Genomic DNA, 18,333 nt, shown 5'->3' with positions numbered 1-18,333 from the left:
TAACTTGTTAGGTGAAGATCCCTGGAAGACCTGCCTTTTTTTTTTTTTTTTTTTTTTAAAGGGAAAAGGAGGTGGAGTGGATCTGGGGGAGTCTGGTGGAGCGGGAGGGGAGGGACTGGGAGGATTGGAGGGAGGGGAAACTGCCATCAGGATGTAATGTATGAGAGAGGAAAAAAAAGTTGGTTAGGATAAACCCAATGACTGGTGTCCCTACAAAGGGAAACCAGCGGTGCCGGCTGGCTCCTTGAATTTCTGTGTAAGTCACCCAGTCTGTGATACTTGTCCACAGCTCGGCAGAAGAATACAGGATACCAATGTTTTAGTTTACATGTGCTGCTTGTTCATCCTGCACACTGTTTATTTTGTCTGAAATGCAAATGGATCTCCTCCTGCTGCTCCTGAGAGCGAGCAGTCAACACACACTCCCTTGACCATTCTCCTTCTTCCATTCTAACCCGCAACCTGATTCCTCTCAGCCGTTCTCCACTGGTCTGGTCCCCTATCTCCAGGTTCCTTTGGCTGGAGGGGAGCCTCTGCTGGTCCCCAGGCCGCGCCCTTTCCCCAAGGATTGCCTCTTCCACCTTTTGCTGTCTCCTCTGTGTGCAGGTTTTGGGTTTAAATGCCTAGTCCCTGGGGAGAAAACCATGAGATGGGAACTGGCCCTGAGCTAGAGATGCCAGCGCCGGGTGCTCAGAGCGGAGCCTTTTAGGTGGGTTGGGACAATGAATGGTCCGGGGTATTCATGCTGAGCACAGCTGGCCCGGGCTGGTATCCTGCCGTGAAAGGAAGCTGCGGAGCTCAGACTGCCGGTAGCCTGGGGTCCCCCAGCAGAGCGGCAGGATGCGTGGGGGAAGGGAGCTCCGGCCACCCCTCCCCCGGTTCGCGGTCCTAAGGAAGCAGAAGCAAGGCCTGCTCCAGGAGTCCCCGATCTGGGAACAGAAACTTTTCTGACGGAGGCTGTGGAGGAGAGGACGCATTAGACCTCTTGCCCCACCGCTAGTCCTTGAGCTCTCAGGAGAGTCCCTGCTGCATCCCAGTGAGCGGGGGGGGGGGGGGGGGGGGGGGGGGGGGGGGGCTGGCCCTCTCTTCGTGCTGGACATTGGAAGATTGGACTACTTCCCCCGCCGCACCCTTAGCACTTATCGCAGTGAGCCCCGCCCCATCCAGGCTTCCACTTGCAGGTGGGGCAGTTGGCTCAGCGCCCAGGCCGGGACAGCATCTGGGGGCCGGATCTCTGTCCCCTCCGGCGCCTTCTCCACCCTCCGAGGACCCCCAGCCCTCCTCGACCCTCGTTCGGTTATCGCTGTTCAGCCCATGCTGTGCCTCCTAGGATCCCGGATCTCTCCTGCCCATCTCTACTACCCTGTGTCGGCTCCCTCGATCCTCGCCGGGTCCCTGTCCTCCTCCAGACCTCCAGGGCGGCCGGAGTCAGGGCTCCTTCGAGTGTCCCCGAGGTCCAGGCTGAACACGCCATGAGGCTGTGGGCGCTAGAACTCCGGTTTCTGGCGCTTCTGCTGGTTCTGCTGCTGCAGCCTGTGCGCGCTCCGATTCCCAGGGCGCAGGACGTGAGCCTGGGCGTGGTGAGCTTCGGCCGGCTGGCTCCTGGGATCACAGAGAGCCTGTAAAAGGAAAGGTGTAGGGCGGACTCCTGAGTATGAAGGAAAGAGCGGGCTGGATTCAAATGTCCTGAAGCTCTTGGGGCCCTGGATTACTGGCTCTTCTCTCTGGTGGTTTGGTGGCTGAGATTCGGAAGTGTGGAAAGGAGCTGAAATGGGAAACTGAGGCCTCACCTGCTGCATCTATAAAGAATTGAAAAACTCAGAGCCGGGGGGTTGGGGACCCTGGCCGTGTGTATAAGGGAGGTGGGTCCTATCATCGGGGCTAGGAACGTTGGCTCTGGATTCCCTAGAGGGTTGGACTTTTCAAATAACGGTGAGAAAGGAACGCCCCATCCTGTTAGTGCTTCATGGTTCCTCTCCTGTGCCCTAGGACTGGCTGACTCGCTATGGCTACCTGCCGCCCGCAGATCCTACCCAAGCCCAGCTGCAGAGCCTTGCGAAGCTGCAGGATGCCATCAAAGTCATGCAGAGATTTGCCGGGCTGCCTGAGACAGGCCAAATGGGTAGGTAGCCCTGCACTACACGAGGCAGTCCTGCCTCAGTCGATGACCCAGAGTCTTTAAACCACAGGGAACGCCTGAATCACATAAAGATGCTGGTCTCAGGTCCTAGCCCAGACCTTGGAGGTCTGCCGGCATCCAGATAACCGCTTTTGGCTTTGTCAGCCTCTGATGTTGCCGCAGGGATGGAACAGATGTGGCCCCCACTGCCTGGAGCTGACATTCTGATCAACATGCAAAATTATTTCAGATGGTGCCATTCTGAAGAAGACCAAACGCTAAGAGCTAGTCTGGTTAGGGTAGGCCACTGATTTGTTTCTGGAGACAGTCTTGCTGTATAGCACAGGTTGGCCTCGAACTCAGGATCCTTCAGCCTCAGCCGGAGCGCTGAAATTCCAGGTCTGTACCGCTGCCGGGCAAGCCACTCTGAAAGATGTCATGTGAGCTTATAAGCTAAGATCACAGATAGGAGGACACGGCGGCAGGGAAATGAGGGGGAAAGTGGTCCAGTAACTTCAAAAGAACTGCAGCAGACACAAGTTTATCTGCCTGCCGTGAAAGGCAGGCTGAGGGGCTTAGGCAAGCGCCTGATTAGGTGACCTTGAAAGAGGTTTGTTCCACGGACAATAAGAAACCAGGAGGGCTCAAAGGAGGGAAGCAGCTTCATCTGACTTTCAGGTTTTTGTTATTTTATTGTGGGGGCGGGTATTCCTCTGTGTTGCTTAGGCTGGTCTTAAACATGTAGTCCTTCTGTTTCAACCTCACCGAGTAGATAGACGGGAAACAGTGGCCATCGTGCTCAGCTCTGGTTTGTCCTTCAGCATCTTTTGTCTGCCATTGGAGAGTGGTGGGTGGATGGAGAACCAGGAGCCTTTTGCGGGTGGTGCTGGGAAGCAGAGGTGGGGATGTGGCCGAGAGTGTATTTTGGAGGTAGAGCTGATGGTTCTCATGTGGAGTGAAGTAGAAAGGCAGAGGGAGCTTGGAAAAAAATTCCCCCTACTCTGCTCACTCTCAACCTGGAACAGAGTGTGACATCACTATGTTCTTGGTTACTGTTTGCTATTGCTACCAGTGAGATGTGGTGTGACCTCGTCTGAGGGTGAAATGACTCCTGGAAATGCATAGAAAGGGGCTTTACAGATAGACCTAAGTTGAGAAGGGATGGTTAGCTGTTGCAGACTAAAGATCCCTGCTGGTTTTCAGACTGATCAGCATCCCATGAGGCAGGGTGGTGGTGGGATGGTGGCGCACGTTTTTAATTCTAGTATTTGGGAGGCAGATACAGGCGGATCTCTGAGTTCGAGTTCGAGGCCAGTCTGGTCTACGGAGTGAGTTCCAGGATAGCCAGGGCTACACAGAGAAACTCTTGAAAAGCCGGTGTGTGTGTGTGTGTGGGGGGGGGACGACAAACAAAAACAACAACAAAAAGCGAGTGATGGGCAGCTTCCAGGCGAGATGGCAGCCTTTTGGAGCTCTGGCCTTAAAGGGGAGATGGCCTAGGTGGTTAAGCATTTGCCTTGTAAGCATGAAGGCTTGCGTTTGATCTCTAGAACCCAGCTGAAAGGGGGCCTGGTGGAATGCCCTTGTCATCCCAGCTCTGTGGAGGTAGAGATGCAGATCCTGGGGACTCACTGGCCAGTCTAACTTAGCTGGAGAGTTCTGCACCAAGTCAGAGATGCTGTCTCAAACAGCCAAGATTATAGCGCGTGAAGAATGACATCCAAGGTTGACCTCTGGTCTCCACATTCACAGCTGCACGTGGACCCCTAGGCACACACAGATGCAATCCATTTCACCTTTGGAGTACCTTCCTTCAAGATCCACCCACTGGGGCTGGGGAAGTGGTACAAGAGACCCAGCTTAAGCCTCTAAGTGCCTCCTACAATGGCCAGTCCACCCCTGGTCAAGTAGAGAGAGTGCCTGGCTTCAGCTAGCTTTCACAGTGACTGTCTGGGTCCAGGCTGTGAGGCATTAGCCAATTTCTTTCTTTTTTAAAGACTTAGTTGTTTTTGTTTTATGTGTTCGGGTGTTTGGCCTGTGTATATATGTCTATGCATCATCGAGGTCAGAAGAGGGTGTCGGGTCCCCTGAAATTGGAGTGACAGACTATTGTGAGCCACCACATGGGTGCTGAGACTTGAACTCAGGTCCTCTAGAAGAACAGCCAGTGGCTTTAACTGTTGAGCTAACTGTTCAGCTCCATTGAGCCAATTTCTTATTTATTTGGTACCATGATGACAGACTGTCCTGTTGCTCACCATGCCTATCTCCCACAGACCCAGTAACAATAGCCACCATGCACAAGCCACGCTGCTCCCTGCCTGATATTATGGGGCCTGCTGGGCTGGTCAGGCGGCGGCGGCGCTATGCTCTGAGTGGCAGCGTGTGGAAGAAGCGCACCCTGACGTGGAGGTAGGTCTGGGTGCCTGTGCTTCCCCTTGGCCTGCTAACTTGTCTGGCTGGCCATTCCCTCCACAGCCACTGGCTCTCCTCTCTCCTCAGGATCCAGTCCTTCTCTCAGAACTCCCAGTTGAGCCAGCTGACTGTACGGACCCTCATGAGCTATGCCCTGACTGTCTGGGCTGTTGAGTCAGGCCTTACCTTCCAGGAGGTGGATTCTCAGCACCAGGAGCCTGACATCCTTATCCACTTTTCCCGGGGCTACCACCAAGACAGTTACCCCTTTGATGGACCTGGTGGCACCCTGGCTCATGCCTTCTTCCCTGGGGAGCACCCCATCTCTGGAGACACTCACTTTGACGATGAGGAGACCTGGACTTATGGGTCAAAAGGTAAAAGTTTCCATCTTCAGAGTGGTCCCCTCTTCAGATCTGTCTGTGCTGAAGAACTGGGTTTATATTAATTGATTGATGAAAGCTGTGTCAGTCAGGGATTTCCCCAGAGGAGCTGGAGGTGTGCAGTACAGTGGTAATACTGCTTGTCCAGCATGTATGGGTTCAGAACACATACACATACGGCCCAGCATGGTAGCACACAGTTTTAATCCCAGCACTCAGGAGACAGTGGCAGGTGGCTATCTGTGAATTTGAGGTTAGCCTGGTCTACATAGTGAGCCCAGCAGGGCTACATAGTAAGAGCTTGCATCCAAGACAAACAAAAAACATTTTAAAAAGCTGATTAATTTTATGTGTATGGACATTTTATCTGCCTGAATGTCTGTACCAGGTGCATTTCCTGGTGCCTTAGGAAGCCAGAAGAGGACATGGAACTGTCATTACATAAGGGTGTGATCTACCATGTGGGTGCTGGGAATAGAGCCTGGATCCTGTGGAAGAACAGCCAGTGCTCCCAATCACTAAACTACCTCTTTAGTCTCCAGGCCCTCCCCTACTGCTATAAAATACTTAAAAAGAGGTTTTTGTTTTTTTGAGACTTGGTCTCACTATTATAGGCCAGGATGGCTTTAAGCTCGCTATTTAGTCCGGGATGTCCTACAAGAGATTTACCTTAAGGAATTGGCACATGGAGATTGTAGGCGTTAGCATGGCCAAAATTTGTAAAGCAGGGTGAAAACTCAAGCTAGATTTCTGTTACAGTCTTGAGACAGAATTTCTTCTCTCCTAGAACCCCCGGCATTTGCTCTTAGGGCCTGGATGAATATGGTCTGTCTGCACCGGAGTGGCTTGCTTTAGTGAGACTAGATCGTAGTCAAATCTCTGAAAAACCTTCACAGCAACATCTGAACTGCTGTTTGGCCCATCCACATGGGCACAACCAAATCAATCCAAAATTACCACTACAGAGGCCTTTCAAGTGCCCAGCTCAGGCAGTGGCGCACACCTTTGATTCCAGCACTAGGGAGGCAGAGGCAGGTGGATCTCTGTGAGTTCAAGGCCAACCTGGTCTACAGATCGAGTTCCAGGACAGCCAGAGCTACACAGAGAAACCCTGTCTCAAAAGAGAAAAAAAAGAAAAAAGAAAGAAAAAAAAAGTGCCTTGTCAAGTGCTCAGCTCAGAGTTGGACTGGTGTGAAAAACTCAAACGCCTCTTTGTCCATCACTTATGTAGAAGAGTGACTTCATTACTATGCACGGTGACAGGATAGCCAGAGGAAGTTCTCAGCTTGAGTTTCCCGAGGAGGTGGCAGCCTAGTACTCTTGAGCAGGGCAGGCTTCCTAGAAGTGCTAACTCTTTCTGTTTAAATATACACATGTGCCAGATGTGGTGGCACTGAGGGTAACAGCACATGTCTGTAATCCCAGGGCTTGAGAAGCTGAGGCAGGAGGATTGTGAAATTGAGACTAGCTGAAGATGTAGAGCAAGACTCCAGAGCTGGGCGTGGTGGTACATGCCTTTAGTCCCAGCACTCGGGAGTCAGAGGCAGGCGGATCTCTGTGAGTTCGAGGCCAGCCTGGTCTACAGAGAGAGTTCCAGGACAGCCATGGCTACATAGAGAAACCCTGTCTCAAAAAACCAAACCAAATTAAAAAAGACTCCAACTCAAGACAAATATTTTATTTTTAAAAGACAAGGTTCCGAGCAGGTGTGATGTGTACACCTGTAATCCTAGTGCTTAGAAGGCTAAAGAAGGATTGTAGCAAGTTTGAGGCCAACCTGGGGCTACAGAGTGACCAAGTCTTGAACAAAACAACAAAGAGCGCTGAGCGCCAGGTGTCACGGGTCAGATGGACAAAGTCTTGTTCGTCTGAGATACATAGGTAGGGGACACACAAGGACACACCAGCCAGGGAGATGGCTGAGTGCCATGTAGCCAGAGGTGGGAGGAGCCACTGGGGGAGATATGGTCTGGAGCATCCATGGCTGGAAAACCAAATTGTGGGCGGCTTCAGCGGGGATTGCACGGGCCGCAGGAATGTATTATAAGAACTCAAGCCGGGCGGTGGTGGCGCATGCCTTTAATCCCAACACTCGGGAGGCAGAGGCAGACGGATCTTTGTGAGTTCGAGGCTAGCCTGGTCTACAGAGCGAGATCCAGGAAAGGCGCAAAGCTACACAGAGAAACCCTGTCTCGAAAAACAAAAACAAAAACAAAAAAAAAAAGAACTCAGCTGGTTATGGCAAAGTCACTACCTAGAGGGATCAGGGAATTCCTTCAGAGGAAGCCAAATTCCAAGGAGCTTTTCATGTTATTTGGCTTGTTATAGATTAGCTGTCTTCTGTTATGAAACTCATGTGTGCCTTCATAGTTTTCCCAATTGATTTTTTCCCTAAGAAAGCTAACAGTGTGGACTGATCACTCTCTGGACATATGCATTCAAGGTATTTGGAGAACAGCCTCAGGAAAGGCTTCCCTTCCCCCAGCCCATGCGTTTCTCCCCTTTCAGCACTGGAATCAGATATCTCCCTTAGCCACATTCAAGGACTAACAGGAATAACAGTCTACATGCTAGTCTCCTGATTTAGGGTAAATTCCACAAGAAGACACCGCCTAGGTCAGGTGGGCCTTAAGTAATAGCTTTGCACAATTTAGCTCAGACCCTCCTTTCTTACAGCCTTACTAACTTTATAGACCGCTAACTCCTTACCTAACCACTTCTAGGAATATTTAGATAACCTTCTGTGCTGACAGCTATGCTCAGCCAGAACCCCAGTTCAAGCCTCCCTGTAATTATCGTCATTGGCAGCATCCGGCCAGGTCCATCCCCAGAAGGAGGAAAGTACCTTATCAGAGATACCTCTGTACTCTATAAGAATAGAACCTAGTGTCCAGATTACTTGTTTGAGAAGGCCTGGCAGATGTGTGCTAATTAAGCTTAATTTCCTCCTTTCCCAAATCTTACCTCTAGTTCCAGATCTCCCTTCAACTATCACCAGAGGCATCTAGCTGTACACAGGTTGCCTAGTGACCGAGCACACTTTCCCCAACCCTGGAGAAAAACAGCAGATAGCTTGGACAGATAAGGGTCAAAGGGATAAAAAGGCAGTTTTATTTTCAGAGAGGGAGGATAGAATTTAGAGGTATGAGGAGACAGAGAGGAAGAGAGGAGAGGAGAACTTGAGGATGGAGAACTGAGAGGGATAAGGAGGATTTTTGACCAGAGAGAACATATGGACGAGATGGAAGATGAGGAAGAGCCAGATGGGGAAGTACTAGCTGGGTAAGAACGAGATGAGAAGGACCTAGATGAGGCAGAATTAAGAGGAGAGAATTAGGATAGAACTTAGAGGAAGCAGTAGATAAATATAGAGAGAAATCAGTCAAGAGAGGAGCTAGGCATGAGAACAGAACTGAAGCTGTGTAGACAGGATTTTATCTCAGAGGAATAAAGTAGACGGACACAGAGCTTGGTGGACTTAGATTCATTTCCCGAAAACAATTCCCGCCATTCGTTGTTTTCTCTCCTGAGCCCCTGGGAAATATAATGTTAAGGCTGGTCCTTCTAATATTATACAAGAAGGGATGATGTCACAGATGAGAGTGGGCTTGAGGTTACAAAGGGTTTTGGAAAGTGAGCAGATTGACCAACAGGATTTGGGAAGCGATGGGAACACATCAAATAGTTTTGCATCCTAGATGCATGGGGAGTGGACTGAAGGGAGAGTGGAGAGAGGTGAAGGGGTAGGGAGTGGCCAAAGAGTCTGGGTACGAGAATGTGGGGACTGATGTGGAGGGGCAGATCCGAGCGAAGTCAGAACAGGTCCAGATTGCCATCCGACTAGACCCCTAGTGACAGGGAGGGTGAGGTGATGATGGCCAGGTTCAGCTCGGCATCCTAGAAGACTGCTTCTGTTACATTATGTCCATGGGGAGGAAGCGGTGGGCTGCTGAGGCTGTGTGAGTGTGGGTCTGGGTGTGTGTTGGCAGCATGTTTGTGTTCTGTGTAGGCAGCAGGGAGGGTTAGCATCCTCTTTAGAGCTTGGACTCCCAATTCTGTTCTAGGTCAGGTTCTCAGAAGTAGAGTTTCAGTTAGCAATTCTTTTCCTGCCCTCCCTCTCTCTCACTGAACTGTTCTTTTTGTTTTGTTTTGTTTTTCGAGACAGGGTTTCTCTGTGTATGTAGCTTTGTGCCTTTCCTGGAACTCACTCTGTAGCCCAGGCTGGCCTCAAACTCACAGAGATCCTCCTGGCTCTGCCTCCCGAGTGCTGGGATTAAAGGCGTGTGCCACCACCGCCTGGGTCTTTTTTCTTTCTTTCTTTCTTTCTTTCTTTCTTTCTTTCTTTCTTTCTTTCTTTCCTTGTATATTTTTCTCTTTTTTTTTTTTTTTTTTTTTTCGAGACAGGGTTTCTCTGTGTATGTAGCTTTGTGCCTTTCCTGGAACTCACTTGGTAGCCCAGGCTGGCCTCGAACTCACAGAGATCCGCCTGGCTCTGCCTCCCGAGTGCTGGGATTAAAGGCGTGCGCCACCACCGCCCGGTTTCTTGTTTGTTTTTTTGTTTTGTTTTGTTTTGCAGAACAGGGTTTCCCTGTGTAGCCCTGGCTGTCCTGGAACTCACTAACAGAAATCTGCCTGCCTCTACCTCCTGAGTGCTGGGATTAAAGACGTGTGCCACAACCAACCAACCAGATAGAAGTTCTTAAGCAAGCAGTTTCTCAAGGGAAATGGTTCTTGGGAGAAAGGGAAGCAGGAGGGGACAGAATTGACTGTGGGTGTGAGGCCATCTCTTCTCAGTTCTGTATCAATCAGTCGTTTACTGCGCTAGGGTAGGATGAGTGGGGAGCGGATAGTTGAGTCTGGTGCCCAGGCTCTGTGGGGCACTGGCAGCCAGTCACAGACTGTGACAGCAAGGCAGCATCCTGCAGCACTGTGAGGCTAGAGACGCAGGCCAGGAGCTTGTGCAGACCACAGAGCTGCACCTCCAGTGCAAGCAGCTCAGCTTTGAGGCTGAGTCAGCTCCGGTTCCTCCCCTCCTAACCAGTACAGATGACTTTGCCTTGTTGCTCTGTTTCCTCAGCTGAGAGAGGAGGGAAGAAGAGTGCCTGCTGGCCACATGGCTTGTGGTCTTTTCCCTCGTGGGCACCAGTGCTGCCGACTGAAATGCCAGCTGCCCTCAGAGCTGAGCCTGGAGAGGGACAGGGAGGGAGGCACCAGGAAGAAAGTATAGAAATGCAAAAGTCAAGTACAGAGCAATGGAGAGCCTGGAAGTTAAGAAGTGGGTGGCCGGGAAGAGAGATGGGGACCTGGAGGTGGTGGTACATGCTGGGTGGTCCATACAAATGACCAATCGGTGAATAATCTACACAAAGAACGAGGCCTGCAGACAAGAGACACTGTCTTGGAAAAACCCCCAAACCTAAAACAATGGAGGTGGGGAGGAAACAGGCTGCCAGATGATGAACAGAAGTTCAGAGGAAGTGGTTAGACACAGCAGCGCGGGGGACAAGTCCAGTAAGTCACATGGCCGGGATTTAGTTATGTGGGGACAAGTGACTTTTTTTTTTTTCCTTTTTGGTTTTGGTTTTTTGAAATAGGGTTTCTTGGTATAACAGTTCAGCTGTCCTAGAACTCGCTTTGCAGACCAGGCTGGCCTCGAACTCACCACCACCACCTGGCTGACAAGTGACCTTTTGGTGCCTGCTTGCCCTCTGGGTGTGAGAAGAGTCCTAAACTGGAGAGTTAGGCGTGAGAAGAGGAGAGGAAGTGAGAACTTCAAACCACTGAGAACTTGGCCAAAGAGCAAGGAGAGACTAGTGAGGCTGGGAGCCTGGACCAGTGAAAGGGTGGCTCAGGACGAAGTGTTTTAAGCACTGGATCTCCCAGTGAGTCAACAGGAGGAATGTGGATGCCTAGATAGAAAGGGTGTGTGGGGGCACACCTTTCACCCCAGCACTTGGCAGACAGAAGCAGGCAGATGAGTTCAGACTAGCCTGGTCTACAGAGTTTATATGCACTGTCTCAAAACTGAGAGTGGGGGCATGGATGCCTGGACAGAAAGAAAGAAAGAAGTGGGCATGGACAGGAGACAAGAGGTGATCGAGGAGCCGTGAAGCTATCTGCCCGTGTGTACGTGTGTACCAGAAGTGACGTTACATTGCATTGCCTGCCTTTTCACTTTGTTTGGTTCTGGTGTTATTTTTAAGATTCATTTTTGTTGTTTTTAATGATGTGTCTGTCTGTCTGTCTGTCTGTGGGTGTGTGCACATGAGTGTGCAGGGACTAGAGGAAGGTACAGACTTCCTTGGACCTGGAGTTACGGGCAGGTGTGAGTCACTTGAGGTGGGGGCTGGAAGCAAAAGTGGGGTCCTCTGGAAGAGCAGTAAACATTCCTAATAGTTGAGCCATCCCTCCAGCCCCCTGATTTTGTTTTGTTTTTATTAAGGGTCTCGTGTATCTCAGGCTGGCCTCAAACTTGCTAAGGATTACCTTGAATTCCTACTCATTCTACAATCCTCTCCGTCACAGGCATGCACAGTCACGGCTTCTTTACGTTGCACTGGGAAGCAAACCCAGGACTCTGCATGCTAGGCAAGCTCTCTCTGGACTGAGTCCGTCCCCAGCCCCGTCTGTCTTGATGAAATAGGAAGCACACTTGCCACTGTGTCTGGCAAGGTGGGGCTGAGTCTGGTCCCATCTTTGAGGGGCTGTGGACCTAGAAGTTGAGAGGACCAAAGTAGCCACCTGCTAGGCCAAAGACAAGAAAGCCAGGTGGTGACAGGGACCCTGAACATTGTCTACCAGGGCTCTCACAGGGTTCGTTAGGGTGATTATGCAATTTTCTCCACCCGCCTAGCGTGAGAAAGGTGCAGGAAGGGGTCGGGGCCCGGAAGCCCCATGTTGCCCCAAGAGAGGTGAGATAAGGAAGGAGAAAGAGAACACCCTGATTGAGACACCCAACTTCCTCTGATTTCTCAGTAAAAGGATTCAGAGCAATAAGATGACCTGCAGCCAACATGGAAGTTCAATTGTAGTTGGAACAGGTTCACCTGAAGACAGGACCTGCCAAAAGGCAGGGGCACAACCAGGACACTCACCTTCCGGCCTGGCTCCGCCTCTGACTTTTGGTGACTGTTTTCCCTCTGAAATGATAGGAGACGGGTCTGGAGAGCAGGCTGCTCTTCCAGAGGTCTTGAGTTCAATTTCCTGCAACTACATGGTGGCTCACAACCATCTGTAATGAGATCTGGCGCCCTCTTGTGGCGTGCAGGCATACATGCAGGCAGAAAACTGTATACATAATAATAAAAAATGATAGGAGATAGCAGTCTAAGATGTAACGAAGCCTAACATTTGCTGCTCTTAGAATTTACCTGGTATGCCAAGTATATGGCATATACTTAGGAGGTAGCGGCAGGAGGATTGAATCAAGATCAAGGCCTGCTCAGTCTGAATAGTGAATTAAAGTCTAGCCAGGGCTACATAGCAGGACCCAGTCTCCAAAAAAAAAAAAGTAGTTTTTGTGTTTTTCCTGTTATTTCACTGGTAGACTCAGCAGGTGAGGGCAAGTTGCTTTTTTGCTCACCAGTTATATCTAATATCTCACTTTCAGTATCATTAGTACTGGTTAGAAACTATGAGGTGGACAACATTCAGAAACCTGGGCCTTGCTGAGAGGCTGCCCGGCTGTTAACTGTCTTAGTGTCTTCCGGACAGACCTTAGCTGATGAAGTCAGAGGTCGATGAAGCCAAGCATCCAGAGCTCTGCCTGGCCTGGGGGGGATCCCCAGGGAAGAAGCTGTGGCGGGAAGAGGCGCCAGAGCAGCGGGCTGTGGTCTGGGAGTGCCTGTTGTGGGAGCTCTGGCTTCTCCCTGAGTAGGAGGAGGGCAGCAAGATGGGGGTGGGGGTGGGGTGGGGGGTTGACGAGGGCAGACATGTGAGGTCTGGGAAATGGCCTGGAGATGTGGATCCAAGAATGGGAGGGATGGAAGAAAAGAAATGAAAGAGACCCTGGGGAGATGGTGGCGGGAAGAGGAGGTTGGGGCCTCTTTTTCTTTTATTTTCTTTTTTCTTTCTTTCTCTTTTTTTTTTTTTTTTTTTGAGACATGGTCTCTCTATGTAGTCCTGGCAGGATTTTAATTTGCTATGTAGGCCAGGATGACCTCAAACACACAGAGATTCTCCTGTCTCTGCTTCCTGAATGCTGAAAACAAAGGCCTACACCACCACAGCTAGCAGTGTGGGGATTTCTTTATTTCTTCTAATTTTTTAAAAAAGATTTTTAATGTTTTATTTATTTATTCATTCATTCATTTATTTATTTGTTTAATGTATGTGAGTGCTCTAGCTGCATATACCACTTTCTGCCAGCAGAGGGCAGCATATTCCACTGTAGATGGTGATGAGCCGCCATGTGGGTGCTGGGAATTGAACCTGTGTCCTTCAGAAGAGCAGACAGTGCTCTTAACTGCAGGTCCACCTTTCCAGCCCCAATATTTGTTTATTTTTGTATATGACTGCTCTATCTACATGTTCACCTTTATTCCAGAAGAGGGCATCAGGTTGTGGGCCACCATGTGGTTGCTGGGAATTGAACTCCCAACTTCTGGAAGAGCAGCTCTTAACCGCTGATCCATCTCTCCAGTCCCCAGAGTGGGGATTTCTACCCACAGGCAGGAATTGGCAGGGGATGCTCCAGGTGCCGGGCACCCCAGGCTTCTGCACCCTAAGTTTCTATATGCAGTTTTCCCTTCATGGGTGAGGGGCTCCGGCAGCGTAAGGACACATTTCTTTTGACCTTTGGGCTTCTTTCACCTCGTAGCCCAGTGTCACAGCAAAAATATTTGCTGAATGGTTGAAGGAATACAGGCAGGTGGTGCCGTTCAGAAAGGGGTCAGGATAGAGGAGCTGGAGTCCACACCCCAGGGTCCTCTGGGTCTTCTTCCGGGACAGCAGACCCAATGCCTGTGCTCCCTTCCCAGTGTGGGGAGGCCTTAGCGTCACCCTCTGTCCTCTGTCCCCAGATGGTGAAGGAACCGACCTGTTTGCAGTAGCAGTTCATGAGTTTGGCCACGCCCTAGGCCTTGGCCACTCTTCTGCTCCCAACTCCATTATGAGACCCTTCTACCAGGGCCCGGTAGGTGACCCTGACAAATACCGCTTATCCCAAGATGACCGTGACGGATTGCAGCAGCTCTATGGTATGGAAGGGGGACGCCAGAACCACCCCAGTGTAGCCTCCTTATGACCTATACAGCAGGTCAGGGAACCCATATCTGTCTGACTCTGCCCACAGGGAAAGTGTCCCATACCCCGTATGAAAAGCCCACAAGGAAACCCCTGGCTTCACCTCCACAGCCTCCAGCCTTGCCCCCTGACAGGTGAGTCCCCGACCATTCGTGTGACCAGCTCCCTGGCTCAGTGTCCTCCATGGAAAGGGGCTGGAAGTGCTAGACAGATGGCTGTGTTTAAGAGCATTTGCTTTTCTCTGAGGACCCAAGTTCAGTTCCCAGAAACCACTTCAATCAGCCCACTACCACCTGTAACTCCCACTCTAGAGAACACCTTGTGGCCCTCTCAAACACTCACACACGTGGCATACACACACATAAATAAAAATAATAAATAATAATAAAAACAGGGCTGAGGAGATGGCCCCTGTAGCAAAGCAACTGCCACCCAAGCATGAGGGCTTGAAATCAGATTTGAGAAGGCCCTGTGAGAGCCAGAGCTGTGGGTCTGTAATCCCATGACTCAGGAAGGCAGAGACAAGCAGGTTCCTGGAGCTATTTGGCCAGCCAGCCTCACTGAGTCAATGAATTCCGGGTTCAGCAAGAGAGCTTGTCTCAGAAAATAAGGTGGAAGCCAGGTGTGGTACACGCCTTTAATCTCAGCTCTCAGGAGGCAGAGACAGGTAGATCTCTGTTAGTTCAAGACCTGCCTGGTCTACACAGCAAGTTCCAGGAGAGTGGGGGCTGCACAGAGAGACTCTGTTTCAAAGGATACACAACCCCCCCCCAAAAAAAAACCACAAGGTGAAAAGCAATCAAGACATACACTGTGAACATATGGCCTGCACACATACACACATGCACATGCACCAGTACACACACACATACATATATGCACATGCACCAGTATACACACACATACACACATGCACATACATCAGTACACACACAAGCACACAAAAGATGCAGATGGGAAGCGTCCTAACCAGCCTAGTCAAGATCAAGGAACAGGGAAGCCTACCTCCTGTCCACTTGCCATCATTCCCAGGCCGTCTGCACCAGTGCCTGATCGCTGTGAGGGCAATTTTGATGCTATTGCCAACATCCGAGGGGAGATCTTCTTCTTCAAAGGTAAGTCACTTAGGATGACCCTTGGATCTGCATGATTGGCTTCTTACAAACTCCAGGTGACCCACCCAGGCTCCATGTTTCCTGGGAGGTGAGATTTTTGGTGTTAAAAAAGTGGGGTGGTGTGGGGGAGATATCCTGGGCAACTGATAAAATGATGGTCATAGATCTGCTTGATATATAGAGGAATTCTCCTCCTGCCCAGCCACTCGCTGGGTTGGATAGAGGGAGGTCAGAAAAGGGACATGAGCTCTTACTTTGTCACATCCCCAGGCCTTGTTCCCTTCATCCCCTGCAGGCCCCTGGTTCTGGCGCCTCCAACCCTCAGGACAGCTGGTGTCGCCCCGTCCAGCTCGGCTGCACCGCTTTTGGGAGGGTCTGCCCACTCACGTGAGGGTCATCCAGGCTGCTTATGCCCGTCCCCGGGATGGCCGAATCATCCTTTTCAGCGGTGGGTAGGGCTCGTGGGTACCGGATAGGGCAGGTCTAAGGAGCGCCTCCCCGCTGCCCCACTACCAACATGCCTCCTTCCAGGCCCCCAGTTCTGGGTGTTCCAGGACCGGCAGCTGGAGGGCGCAGCGCGGCCACTGGTGGAGTTTGGGCTTCCCCCTGGAGAAGAAGTGGATGCTGTGTTCTCCTGGCCTCTCAATGGCAAGACGTACCTGATCCGAGGCCGGCAGTACTGGCGCTATGACGAGGAGGCCGCGCGCCTGGACCCTGGCTACCCACGCGCCCTGAGTCTCTGGGAGGGGGCGCCGCCGTCCCCAGACGATGTCACCGTCAGCAACACAGGTGTGGGGAGCCCTGGGAGTCCTTGTGTGCAAACTGCGGTCTCTGGGAGAGGGGAAGAAGGGGGAAACGGAGGGGCTGGTCCCGGGAGTCGGTGTGAAAAGGAGCAGTGGCTTTGGGGCAGGTCTGGACCAGGGCTCTGAGGTGTCTCCTCCCCTACAGGTGACACCTACTTTTTCAAGGGCACCCATTTCTGGCGCTTTGCGAAGGGCAGTGTCAAATCTGAGTCGGATTCCCCCCAGCCCATGGGGCCCACGTGGCTGGACTGCCCTGCCCCCAAATATGACCCTCAAATCCCCAACTCCCCGAAAACGACACCCAAAACTGGAACCTGTGATTGTCACTGTGAGCTCAATCAAGCCTCAGGGCGGCTGTTGGTGACCCTCGTGCTGCCCCTCCTGCCCTCACTGGCTGGAGCTGTCTTTTCTTGCTGAAACGTGGTGTCAGCTCCCTACACCGAATGGAGCGGGAGTCTCCCGCAGCCGGACCTGGCGTGGGGTCGTGGGATGCAGCGGAACCTCGCTGTCTGTTCCCACGGTGCAGAGCCTCACTTCTGTTCCCAAGGCGGGACTCAGGCTCACATTGCTGGGTGGATTCCTAGCAGAAGCCTGCGGACACCCCGGGGGTCCCCCAGCCTGCTTCCTGTTGGGGCACAGGATCTGTGGCCACAGTCAAGGATACCGACAGGGGGCGGTATTCACCCTTTCTCTCCATCGCCACTGGTGCTAGGAACCCACCTGAACTGGGGATTGGACAGTCAGTGCTCGCCCTATCCCGTGTCTCCTCAGACAGAGGCCACACCACGCCTGCCTCAGGTTGTGCTGCTTTCTGCTGTGCTGACTGACTTCCTGGGAATGTGCATTCCTCTGATTCTCCACAATTGGTCTAACTGGTGACAGGGCACAGTGACTGTACTCTGACTAGATGGTTAAACAGGACCAGGACATTGAACTCCAGTGCCTCCTGTGGCCGCTGAATGTGTTCCTGAGCCTTCTGACCGTGTTGTTCTCCATGTCCCTTGACAGTCACTGCCACAGGGTGGGGACAGAGACCAAGCATCACTACCTCCCCTTGAGGGTATGCTTTGAGTCCTGGTTGACATCAGTGTTGACATGGTGGGGTTTCTCCTGTGGCCGCGGTGATCTCAGTTCAGGTCACCCTCATCCCTGAACACAACCTGGGGGGAGGTGTCACCCTGAATTCAGGATGGCTCAATTCAATGGGAAGGGATCCTATGATGCCTGTCCCTGTTACCAACTGAAGTGACCATTGCTTCCTTCTGGAACAGCTTGGCTCCCATCTGCACAGTGCTGCTGGGAAGATGTGGACAGACTCTCTCGCTCTGGCTGCTGCAGCCTTCTCCTCTTCCCTCTTCTTCTAACATTGTAATTTTAGTTGTGTCTGTGGGGGCCTGGGCCTGTGGGGCCTGTGGGGGCCTGTGCCTGTGGGGGGGGGCGTGTGCCTGTGGGGGCCTGTGTCTGTGGGGGCCTGTGCCTGTGGGGGCCTATGCCTGAGGGTCCCTTAGTTCTGGATCCTCTTGGATCTGGAGTGGTTGTGTGCCTGGGTGGTGAGTGTAGAACTCAGATCCTCTATGACAATGGCATGAGCGTTAAGCACTGAGTCAAGGCTCCAGCCCCTGCCCTTGCCTTTTTATCACTCCCCAGGTGCCCAACTGTACAGGGTGAGGAGTGAGGAAACCTGAGGCAGCTTCCTTCAACACAACTTCCCCATTGATCCTGGAGCTAGATCATGGATTCTGGAATATTCCTCATCAGAATAAGTTCATGGGAATTTTTTTTCAAGACAGGGTTTCTCAGGGTAGCTCTGGCTGTCCTGGAACTCACTATGTAGATGTGCCTGCCTCTGCCTCCTAAGTCCTGGGCTTGAAACATGTGTCAGCACCATCTCCTGGGAATTTAAGAATGCAGATCCCATCTCTCAGCCTAAATCCTCATTCTGGGGTTGGGGCCAGGAATCTGCACTTTTATAAGTCAGAGGTGGGAGGCACAGTGAGCCCTGGTCTCCTCATAGTGCTGCCTTCTCTCCTGGGGACCACTGCTGTGGGATCTTCTGTATGGCAAATGTGTTGCTGATTGATTGGTCAATAAAACACTGATTGGCCGTTGGCTAGGCAGGAAGTGTAGGTGGGACAAGGAGGAGAATAAAGCTGGGAAGTGGAAGGCTGAGTCAGAGAGACACTGCCAGCCGCCACGATGACAAACAGCATGTGAAGATGCCGGTAAGCCACGAGCCATGTGGCAAGGTATAGATT

At 51.6% G+C, this 18,333-nt stretch overlaps 1 protein-coding gene across 1 annotated transcript; it reads left to right on the top strand.

Annotated features, from left to right (window-relative positions):
• Positions 1 to 840: 840 nt before the first annotated feature.
• Mmp25 (matrix metallopeptidase 25) lies at positions 841 to 16,495 on the top strand. The gene is given in 12 exon segments (XM_059269648.1): positions 841 to 878; positions 1,182 to 1,453; positions 1,456 to 1,580; positions 1,990 to 2,122; positions 4,396 to 4,531; positions 4,622 to 4,911; positions 13,938 to 14,114; positions 14,210 to 14,294; positions 15,193 to 15,275; positions 15,571 to 15,723; positions 15,807 to 16,064; positions 16,224 to 16,495. Coding segments are annotated over 12 exon segments (2,022 nt in total).
• The last annotated feature ends 1,838 nt before the right edge of the window (positions 16,496 to 18,333 follow it).

This window comes from Peromyscus eremicus, chromosome 8a, assembly GCF_949786415.1.
Source record: "Peromyscus eremicus chromosome 8a, PerEre_H2_v1, whole genome shotgun sequence".
In the NCBI taxonomy this organism is placed as follows: domain Eukaryota; kingdom Metazoa; phylum Chordata; class Mammalia; order Rodentia; family Cricetidae; genus Peromyscus; species Peromyscus eremicus.
Note: the sequence above shows the minus strand (reverse complement) of the source record. Positions and strands in the feature narration are given on the sequence as shown.